The following is an 11,142-nucleotide window of genomic DNA, read 5'->3' as shown; positions in this document are numbered from 1 at the left end:
TGTTTTTGAGCGACAAGAAGAATACAAGCTCCTGACTAAAAGAACGTTTTATGATTCAAACTGCCTGTAAATTACTTATTTTTACCTATGTGCTAGACCACCACTATGATGATCTGCAATATGATCAGTGGAGGGTATCTACGTATACAAATTAAACCAAAATGTAATTAAATGTAACCTCTTCTGTCACACTGTGTTTGGATGGTGCTCTGCAGAAAACCTAGATGTTCAAAACTCTGCTGATTCAGTATTAAGGGCATTGAGAGTTAGCAGATCAGTTGACTGTTTATCATGCTTAAACTACCTGTAGGGGACTACCTGTCTCTCCTCCATCCCTCTCTGTTCCCTCCCCCCTCCCAGACTGTACTTTCTCCCTAGGCTAGGAAATCTTGAAGCATGGGTGACTGGAGTTTTCTGGGGCGGCTGTTGGAGAATGCACAGGAACACTCGACGGTTATCGGCAAGGTCTGGCTGACCGTCCTCTTCATCTTCAGGATCCTGGTGCTGGGAGCGGCCGCCGAGGAGGTCTGGGGCGACGAGCAGTCGGACTTCACCTGCAACACGCAGCAGCCCGGATGTGAGAATGTCTGTTACGACGAGGCCTTCCCCATCTCGCACATCCGCTTCTGGGTGCTGCAGATCATCTTCGTGTCCACGCCCACCCTCATCTACCTGGGCCACGTCCTGCACATCGTCCGCATGGAGGAGAAGCGGAAAGAGAAGGAGGAGGAGCTGCGCAAGGTCACGCGCCTCCAGGACGAGAAAGAGCTCCTGTACAGGAACGGAGGGGGAGGGGACGTTGTTGGGGGAGGAGGTGGTCCTGGCGGAGGCGGCGGAGGAGGAGGTGGTGGCGGAGGAGGAGGTCGCGGTCGTGGCAAAAAGGAGAAGCCGCCAATCAGGGATGAGCACGGCAAAATCCGCATCCGGGGTGCGTTGCTGCGCACCTACGTGTTCAACATCATTTTCAAAACCCTGTTTGAAGTGGGGTTCATCCTAGGTCAGTATTTTCTCTACGGCTTCCAGCTGAGGCCTCTATACAAGTGTGCGCGGTGGCCCTGCCCCAACACCGTGGACTGCTTCATCTCCAGGCCCACTGAAAAGACAATTTTCATCATATTTATGCTTGTGGTGGCTTGCGTGTCTCTTTTGCTGAATTTGTTAGAGATCTATCATCTGGGCTGGAAGAAAGTTAAACAGGGGATGTCCCGCGACCACATCTGGCTGCCCCGCGCCGACGCGCCCGAGTTGGCCTCCAGAACTGCCCCTCCCAGCCTCAGCTACCCACCCAATTACACGGACGTGACGGCGGGGAGCGGCGCCTTCCTGCCGCCCACGGCGGCGCCGCCCTCCACGGCGGAGTTCAAGACGGACCCCCTCCACCAGGAGCTGCTGGAGCCGCCCTCCTCCACCTTCTACATCAGCAACAACAACAACCACAGGCTGGCCACCCAGCAGAACTGGGCCAACCTGGCCACCGAGCAGCAGACTCGGGAGGGGATGAAGGCCGCCTCCCCCTCCCCCTCCTCCACCTCCACTGATAACGGGCAGCAGCCCCCGGAGGCTCCGCCCACCACCAGCCCCAGCTCCAGCGGTGGCAGCCTGAGTGGCGGGGGGAAGAGTGAGCACGAGGAGGGCCACGTCACCACCACAGTGGAAATGCACGAGCCGCCAGTCATGGTCACAGACCCCCGGCGGCTCAGTAGGGCCAGTAAGAGCAGCAGCATCAGAGCCAGGCCCAACGACCTGGCGGTCTAGAGGCCCCCGTACGCCCCCCCCCCCCCAAGAGGCCCTCCCAGGCCCCAGACACAATGATTCTTTTATATATGAAAAGTATAAAAAAGGAGGAAATGTGAGGCAGGAAGCTGGAACTGGAGTTGCTTTGAGTATAAATCTTATTAACAGCAGTGGATATCAGTGCAATCGGTGAGTTGTAGCATACCTGAGGCAAGGTGTGGTGTTAGACGTAAATTGAACATGCGCACAGAGTGTGACCGTGCAACGTGCGTTGGGAAGGTTTCAATAATACTGGACTTAGGGGTTGGTATTCCAGCTTAACACGGCCAAGTGACTTCATTGTTGTATTTTAGGTTTCAGGGGCCTGTTTTGTCTCTCACTGTCCTCTTATCAACAGTGGTCTTCTTCTGTTTTGTTTATTTGATGAAAATAAAAGCCTATTTATTCCAATTAGGAATGATACTGTACGTTCATCAAGTCGCTAAGTTGGCAAATTGCTGAGGACCGACTTTGAATAAAACTGTTATGTGGAACAAGAACAGGCTGTTTTGACGTGTTATAGAAACCAGTTTTTGTTTAGTATGTTTTCTCTCAGTCCAAGTCGTTCAGTTTAAATTGAGCCGTTTGTTGAAAAAGCTTCATGTAAAGGTCAATTTAGTTTCTGGTGTGTCATAGGAAGCCCCTTGCGAGCAAAACTAAATTCAGCAGCATTTATTCCCTCACCTTTTCTCTGGCTATATGATGAGAAACACTGTAAGATGTCAGTGATGATACCACTACGGGAGCAATAACATTTGCTTGTTCCACTTCCTGAATTTCACTATATAAAATGCCTCCTATTTTTATAACAGTTAGAAAATAGTTTAGCTATGCTTTTTATGGATAGATCTATTTTGTATCATGGGTTAAAAGATAGTAGTGGAATCTGTCAAATGTAAAACTACAACTCACTGATTCACTAACAGGTCTGCCTCCACATTTCCCTGTCTTGGTTTTACCCACAATCCACCTCATCATTAACCATAGCTTATCATAATCTAGTTAAGTCGGGAGAGAGGGAGAGATCTTTCAGTTGAGAGAAAAATGGAGGGGGACTCCGCACAAAAAGTAGGGCATAACGAACAGAATGGCTTCTCATTATACAAGTGGTGTGATATTATCTGTTTTAAATAGTCTCCATGGACAGTTCCTCGTTCCCTCTCACTCTTCCCTGAAAGACACCCACACTGACACAACAGCACATACAGTGTCTTCACTGTAAATGGATTATGGGTCAAAACTAGGAGTGGTATGTGTTCTGGCAGGGCCCGGCTGTTACAGGTCCATTGTAAGGTATGACTAGGTTATAACACCTGTTGGTATCTTAGTTTCAGCTCCTGCTGCTACAGTTGAACCTCTGAAGCACAAAATAAGTCAAATACATTTTTGCCTCAATTAAAATGAGTTTGATATCCAATCTTCAAGAGGTTGAACACAAACATGCTGTAGGTTAACCACTAAGAAGGTAAACAAACCAGTATCAGGCTATGTATTCAAGTTTCACACATCCTGCAAATGTGATCAAACTAAGTGAAGAACACAATCTATACACCTAAACATTTAAGATTTCCATTGAGTTTTCTGCCAAATGTTCCTTATCTTTCATTTAAAACCAGATTTGATGTTCAGTTAAAAGAAACAAAGTTCTTTGATTTGACAGGAAATATTGAGAGTTTTTTTTAATGCCCGTGTTGATTACTGCCATCAAAAACCCATCACTTTTTAATCATTGCATCTTTCATGTTAAGAGTAGAAAAGTTCTCACTCTTATACATTACATGTGCTACTTTATTGGTTTTATTCTTAAAAGTGCTATTTTTTTAAACTGAATTGAATTATACTGATAACTAAATTGCTTAACTGTAGTCAATTTGTGATTGGCCAATAGCTATTTGGTACAAAACAGACAAAGGTGTCATGATACCAGGATGAAGAGTCCAGGATGAAGAGTCCAGGATGAAGAGTCAATCCCATTTCTTCTTCTTTTTCCGTTGCGTTCCAGTTAACATCTTGATGCTCTATAGAACCTCCACTATTACTGACTACCACAGCTGTTGTAAGCAATGGCATGCTCAGTCTGGGTCTAGTTTGTGTAAACTGTAGCCTCCTATTTCATTTTGTGAAGTAGCCTACCTAAACCTTATTGAAAAAACGGAATTAACAATGCAAGTTCAATGCACAACATGGATACTCACTTGAAATAGGCTTTCCTTAAATTCTTTATTTAGATAAGAAACTTAAACGGAGGTATTTCACACATATTTAACTTTAAACTATTGAATCCAAACTGAAATCCAGTTACAACACAGAAAGATTCTCATAGGGGACTATGCAATCCTTTGCTTATAACAGTGGTACTTTTATTGAAAATATATATTATTATTTTCCCAATAAATGTAATGTTATCTTTTAATTTAAAACTATTTCATTGTGCCAAACCACAACAACAAAAAAATCTGTGTTATCTGCATTTGTCATTTTGGTTCTTAAAGTTTACATTTGAGTAAATAGATAAAGATTTGCACATTTTAGGCAAAATATGCTGTTCAATGAAGCTTATATTGGTAGGAGAAATAAAATAAAACACCAGACGCTGCCCGATGTATAATCCTTAAAGGAAAATGCCTCAACAATGTCTCAACAACATCGCGTTGGAGACAGTATTTCAAAAACATTGCATAAAATGTTAATGTAGGGATTACCATAATAAGTTAATTGTTAATTTCAAAACTCATGGTATGAAACAGTTACAGAGTTTGGATATTGACAGATAGAAGACACTGGGCGGTGAGTATCTTCTGTGTGCTCACTCTGCTTTCAGTGTGTTCTCACAACATTCCTGTGACTGGCTGTATTACAACGTCACACTAACGTTGAGAGACAGTTAGCTGGGTAGCTGGCCCTTCCCTTCCTCTAAAAACAGCAACTTATGTTTTGTTTTGAGTTGCCCACTTAGCCCTTCATCTTATAGGTTAACAGTGATTTCTTAAAAACTCTTGAGATGTCTAATGCAGAGCGTGATTTCTCTGGCCAGTCAGGGAGTAGGAACCATCTACAAATGCTCAGAACAGCAGCCTGTTGAATGCTGTCTTAAAGAGAAGTGCCTTGTGTATGGAATTTTGTAAGAACAAGTTGATGTAAATGTTCATTTACCTCAAATGTTTACAAAACTGTTACTAAATAAACTTTTTGTACCATTATACATTTCAAGTCTTGCCCCTTTTCTCTCCTATCAGTGAGTGACTAATGAAATTAGCAACACATGACAAAGTTGAGCCAATCCTGAGTCGGCCTATCTGCTTACACACAGTAGCAACACACACAGTAGCAACACACACAGTAACAACACACACAGTAGCAACAGTAATTTTAATAATTAATAATTTTGCCATTTAGCAGACGCTTTTAATCCAAAGCGACTTACAATTACGAATTACAGGGACATTCCCCCTGGAGTAACTGAGGGCTAAGTGCCTTACTCAAGGGCACACTAGTAGTGGTGTGGTTTCAGGCGGGATTTGAACTCACAACCTTCCGATCACAAGTCCAACTCACTATCCACTAGACCAGTGGTTCCCAACCGGGGGTACGCGGACCCCTAGGGGTACGTGAGGGGATTGCAGGGGGTACATGGAAAGATTTGGAATTATAATTTATTTCCCCTTCCAAAAAAATAAATAAATATACAAGTCATTTCATAAACCTGTTGTTAAAATGGTACGCTGCAACTTAAGTTCCTCCCCGACAGGTGATGACTGTAATACAAGTGGTAGTCACGTCACATTTAAATCATGTTCACGATCATTTTCGCACGCAAGTCAGCTAGGCCTGTCAGTATACCGCAAAGATGGACAGATGGTTAAAACGACCAGCTACAGTAACGGTCAGATCAGAGGCAGATCAGACGATTAGATCAGAGAAAAATAAATAAAAAAGGACCCCGCTATTATTTGGAAACATATGTTTTGTGGGGATTTACATGTACATCGGCTGATCCACCACAGCCACAGTGCTTTTTCTGCGGCGAAGTCCTGGCTAATAATTCAATGAAGCCATCCCATTTACAGCGACACCAGAGCACCAAACATCTAGCAACTGTTGGTAAAACTGACGACTTTTTCAAGCGAAAACTGTCAGAGTTCAAGTCAAGTCAGGCTACACTGAAGAAAGCGGCAAGTGTGTCAAGCAAAGCACTGGAGGCGTCCTATGCTGTTTCATTACTGGTGGCTAAGTAAAAAAAACACATTCAATCGCCGAAGTTCTGATTTTGCCTGCCGCTATGATTTTGGCTAAAACTATGCTGGACAAGAAAGCAGCTGACGCGCTCAAGTTGGTACCATTATCAAACAATACCGTCTCCCGTCGGATTGATGAATATTGTCGGACAAGTGGTGGATCAAATGAAGCAAGCAGGTCAGTTCGCTTTGCAATTAGACGAAATGACCGACGTTAGTGGGGGGGCTCAGCTGCTGGCTTTTGTGCGTTATAAAGAAGAGTCTGACATAAATGAGCATATCTTGTTTTGCAAGACGCTGCCAGAAAAGACAACTGGCGAGGAAATATTTCTGATTATTGACAGCTTCTTCAAAGAAAACGATCTGGAGTGGAAATCCTGCAGTCACATCTGTACCGATGGAGCGGCAGCAATGACGGGTAAGGTGCGTGGGCTGCTTGGGCGTGTGATGAAGGTGAACCCCCAAATTAAGTGGATATACTGTATTATTCACCGGGAGGCACTCGCCAGCAAAAGGATGAGCCCCGAGTTAAGTGCAGTTATGGACGACGCAGTTAAGGTGATTAACTTCATTCAGTCCCGGCCAATGAACCACAGACTGTTTCAAACTCTTTGTCATGGCAGCGGGTCAGAGCATGAGCAGCTACTGCTTCACACAGACGTTCGCTGGCTGTCTCGAGGCAGTGTGTGTGTGTGTGTGTGATGAATGAATTAAACATTGAGGTGGCCAGGTGGCACATGTATTGGCCAATTAGCTCATGTAGTCTAATTTTGAATGGCAGTGTTTTGAAATGGCAAACATGTGACTTTATGTCAGATTGTTGTGTCTTAGGCAGAGAACCGTGTTTAGTGCATTTAAAAAGTGCCATTTTGAATAGCAAAATGTGTGTAAAGCAGAAAATGTGTTTAGAGTTTTGGAGACTCGAGAAGACGTTTTGCTCTCTGTGTGTCAGTTTAAATAATTGTGCTATGCATGTCATTTTATTGTGTTAGCAATTGGAAAAAACTGTAATAGAACACATGTGCGGTGGACAGATACAGATACATATAGTTAAAAGTCCCAGTGCTGTTATACTGTATATCGGCACTCATGGAATGCCTCTTGTCCAATCAAATGACTTGGTCGGAACTAACTGTTGTATAATAAATGTTATATTTGCAAGTTAGTGTTTAATTGACATTTTTGGGAAATAATCAACACGCATGAGTGAGGGGGTACTTCTGGCATGGCAAAACAGCTCAAGGGGTACACAAGACAAAAAAGGTTGGGAACCACTGTGCTAAACAACCATTTTACACCTGCTGTTATGATATTCTATTTTTCTGTACTGATTTTATACTTTCATAACTAATGATTAATGATAAGTCTATTCTTCTAATACTATATTTTAACTTGTAAATCGAATCCTAATATTACTGTGTAACTTCAATAGTTGTGTTTTCACAAGACATTCTGATAAGGACACTGACACACTGCTCTGCTCACACCATGATATCACCAGGACAACGGGAGGCCCGCAGGACACACTGCTGATAACACACAGTACACTCTCGCGCACCCACACAGAGAGAAGTTGAAGGCCATGCTAACGAGCAGCTGCAACGGATTTTGTATGCACAATTGGAAAACTACTAGGAGGGGGGGGGCACGACCCAGCCCCAAATGTAAAATCAAATGTATAAAGACTGTGTACGAAGGCTAAAGGAGACTCTTGTTTGGTGGAGCCCCTGCAGTTAACTTGTTGACGGCTAGCTGAGACGGGCCTGCAGAGGTGAAACTAGATGAGACACTTTTCCATGGAAATGAACTATTATTGCTTGCTGATGTGCTTGAATAAATATTATCTTAATGAACAGTTCAGTAGTGGTGCCTAATATTTGATTGGATCATATCATCTTAAGAAGTGATATCAAGGACGTCTCGTTGAGATTAAACGAACTCGCTTGTAAGTGACGACTCAATTAAATCGATTCTGGAGAAGTTGATCGCCTTACAATATACTCATTGAGTATGCTAGTATGCAGTATGCTAGTACGCTATTCCGAACACAGCCATAGCCTGCTCGCGACCAGAATAACTCGGGAGGTTGCATAGCAACCAAACTGAAATGTAAACGATGACAAGCTGCTGTCCAATGAGGTCGCAAGAGTCAGGGCATTGATTGGAGTTTATAGATATTATATATTAGATATTATTATATTAGATATTATTATATTAACAGATATTAGGCTAACAGATCCATTTTCATGGCAGAAGAAGACACTCTTTTATAATGAGCGAATCGTCTATGCTACACAACACAAATCCACATATGTTCTAGATGTGTACACGATTAGCTAAGTTCTCTAGCCCCGAATTGTTGTTGACAGAACACAGATCTAACAAGACGAACCCGGATCGCACGCTGCTCCTCAACAGTCAAGTTCAGTTCACATAACCAACAACACTAAACATGTCATCTGAACAAATTGCAATCGTCATGGATGACAAAACATTCAACGTCAACAAAAGCAAATTGATTGAGAAAAGCGACTACTTCCGTGCACTGTACCGTTCTGGGATGCGAGAGTCCAGAGAGGATTCCGTCCAGCTGCAAGGACTGAGCGTGCCCGGGCTGGAACTGGTCCTGGAGTTCATCGACACGTCCGAAGTGCTGGTGGTCAACGAGACACTGGAAGACCTGATCGAGACAGCATCTTTCCTGCAAGTCACCTCGATCCTCAAAGTCCTCACGTCGGAAATCCGACAGGACAACTGCGTGGAACTCTACAGCCTTTCCGAGGTATACGGAACACACGACCTCCGCAAAGCCTGCCTCAAATACATGAGCCGTCACTACCACCCGATGGTGCGGAGGCCCGAGTTCGGTAACTTACCGGGTTCCCTGCGCCACCAGGTCAGGGAGATGCGCATGAAAGGCACGGCCACTCTGGTCGCTGTTACTACGGAGAGATACTGTTATGTATCTCGCTGTTATTGCTACGGAGAGTTGGAGCAGCGCTGGAAGCCGCTCGCAAACAACCTGCCGCCGGACATGGACAATGTCCGAGACTACGGCTCGGCCGTGTTGGACAACTACCTCTTTATCGTCGGTGGGTACCGGATGACCAGCCAGGAGATCTCAGCCGCTCACTGCTACAACCCGTGTACGGACGAGTGGAACCAGGTGGCCCCGCTGAACCAGGAGGGGTTAGCCTGCTATGTATTTAATGACCTCTGCTCTGACCCTGTTCCCTTAACAATCATTTAAACAAAAAAGATAACCATGTTATCCGTCCGTTTGTTGTTTTGTTTTGAACTCCACAACCATGAAGCCCCATGCCAAACCCGACTAGATGTGATGGATGGGAGGCAGGGGGAGGTAGACAGACAGGCACATTCTAATGCGTGGAATGGAATCAGTATCAGTTCGAGTCGGGTTACCACTTCTCATTTCGTTTCCATGCATTACAATGAGCCCCGTCCTCTGATTTCTACCTCCTACCAGCCTCCCCAGATGTGATACGTGCCCTGTTGTGTGTTAATTTTCTTAACATGTTTGTGTATCTGTATCTGACTCTTTTCTGCTTGTCAGATCGAACTTTAAACTGCTAGCCGTGAGAGGGAAGCTGTACGCCGTGGGAGGCCAGTGTCTGGGCACGGTGGAGTGTTACAACCCAGAGCAGGACTGGTGGACCTGCGTGTCCTCCATGCCCGACCCCCTGGTCGAGTTCTCGGCCTGCGAGTGCCAGGGCATGATCTACGTCATGGGTGGCTACACTGCCCGAGGTGTGTGTGGTTAGTATTAAGTAATTAGTCCCAAAGAAAAGCGTTGTTAAAAAAAAATCATTGTTATTAAAACACTTGAACTGTTAAAACAATCGCATAAAACAGATGAACACACTGTCCTGGGTGCCTTGTGTTTTACAACAACAGGGTCTCGTGATGAGTTTGTATTCGTGTGTGTGTGTGTGTGTGACAGACAGGAACACCAGCGTCCTCCGCTACTGCCCCACCTCGGACGCCTGGACGGTGTTCCGCGCCTGCCCCGCCCACGTGCGCGAGCAGCAGATGCTCTCGGTGGAGGACACCATCTACCTGGTGGGGGGGTACACCCACGAGCTGGAGCAGCCAGGCCGGAGCCGGGGGCGCCAGCGGACCAGCCAGACGGAGGACATGCTGACGGTGCAGTCCTACAACATCACCACGGGGGAGTGGCTCCAGCTGAAGGAGAACACCTCCAAGTCGGGCCTGAACCTCACCTGCACGCTGCACAACGACGGCATCTACATCATGAGCCACGACGCGAGTCTCAGTCTGCCCACCAGCCTGAAGCACCGGGTCTTCCTCAAGTACAACATCTTCTCCGACGCCTGTGAGGCCTTCCGCTACTTCCCCAGGCTGGGCCAGAACATGCTGCTCTGTTCCCTCTACCTCCCCAGTGTTCTATGCGATGGTGATGGTGATGGGGAGGACTGAGCTAGGCTAAAAACGCCAGTGGAGACGGTTTGGTCTGCGTCGTACTGTAGTTCAGTACTGGTACGCCAGAAGGGGCTGGTCTGTCCTGGTAGAGATGACGTTGCAGCCAGGGGAGGCTGGTTGGAGGCAGACATCGGAGGACGGGGTCACGTGTGTTGGATACCATTCCTTCATTGGGTTCCATGCGTTACAATGAGCCCCGTCCTCACGATTTCTACCTCTACCAGCCTCCACTGACGGCAGCAATGAGGAGAAAGTGGCTAACAGTGTCAAGTTGGTAGCCAGAGAAAGCCAGTGTATGTCATATTGGATGTTGCTGAAGATATTGGATGTTGTTTGCAAGATATGGCTTTGGTTTTACAATTCCAGCTTTGTGATGGGAGATTTAAAAACGAAAATGAAATGCTTTATGTCTTAAATGTTGAGTTGAGGGTACAGATGAAAAATACCAGAAAAATATCCTAGCCTACTGAAAAAAGTGAGAAACGATTACAAACGAAACACGAAAAATGAAACGGTCAAAACCCAGCGGTGCGCAATTTCGGCGGCGTGCGCTTCAAAAGACACAGGCATTGGAATCCCATCCAAAATTAACAGCATTTTTTAAGAGTGGCGTGACACCTGTTGTTGCCGGGGATGGCGGCGAAATTGAGCAGGCAGAGAGCGGCCATAGCAG

The 11,142-nt window shown here is 45.5% G+C and overlaps 2 protein-coding genes across 2 annotated transcripts; both read left to right on the top strand.

Moving 5' to 3' along the window:
• Positions 1-396: 396 nt before the first annotated feature.
• LOC308163149 (gap junction alpha-3 protein-like) lies at positions 397-1,755 on the top strand (the record flags this gene model as incomplete). The annotated part of the gene is made up of 1 exon (XM_080537333.1): positions 397-1,755. One exon carries the CDS (start codon positions 397-399, stop codon positions 1,753-1,755), a length of 1,359 nt encoding a protein of 452 aa, XP_080393459.1.
• Positions 1,756-8,460: 6,705 nt separating this feature from the next.
• On the top strand, positions 8,461-10,466 carry LOC308162621 (kelch-like protein 42; the record flags this gene model as incomplete). The annotated part of the gene is made up of 3 exons (XM_080536766.1): positions 8,461-9,197; positions 9,583-9,776; positions 9,970-10,466. 3 exons carry the CDS (start codon positions 8,461-8,463, stop codon positions 10,464-10,466), a joined length of 1,428 nt encoding a protein of 475 aa, XP_080392892.1.
• Between the last annotated feature and the right edge of the window lie 676 nt (positions 10,467-11,142).

The sequence above is a fragment of the Nansenia antarctica genome, assembly GCF_963989245.1.
Source record: "Nansenia antarctica genome assembly, chromosome: 7".
In the NCBI taxonomy this organism is placed as follows: Eukaryota; Metazoa; Chordata; class Actinopteri; order Argentiniformes; family Microstomatidae; genus Nansenia; species Nansenia antarctica.
Note: the sequence above shows the minus strand (reverse complement) of the source record. Positions and strands in the feature narration are given on the sequence as shown.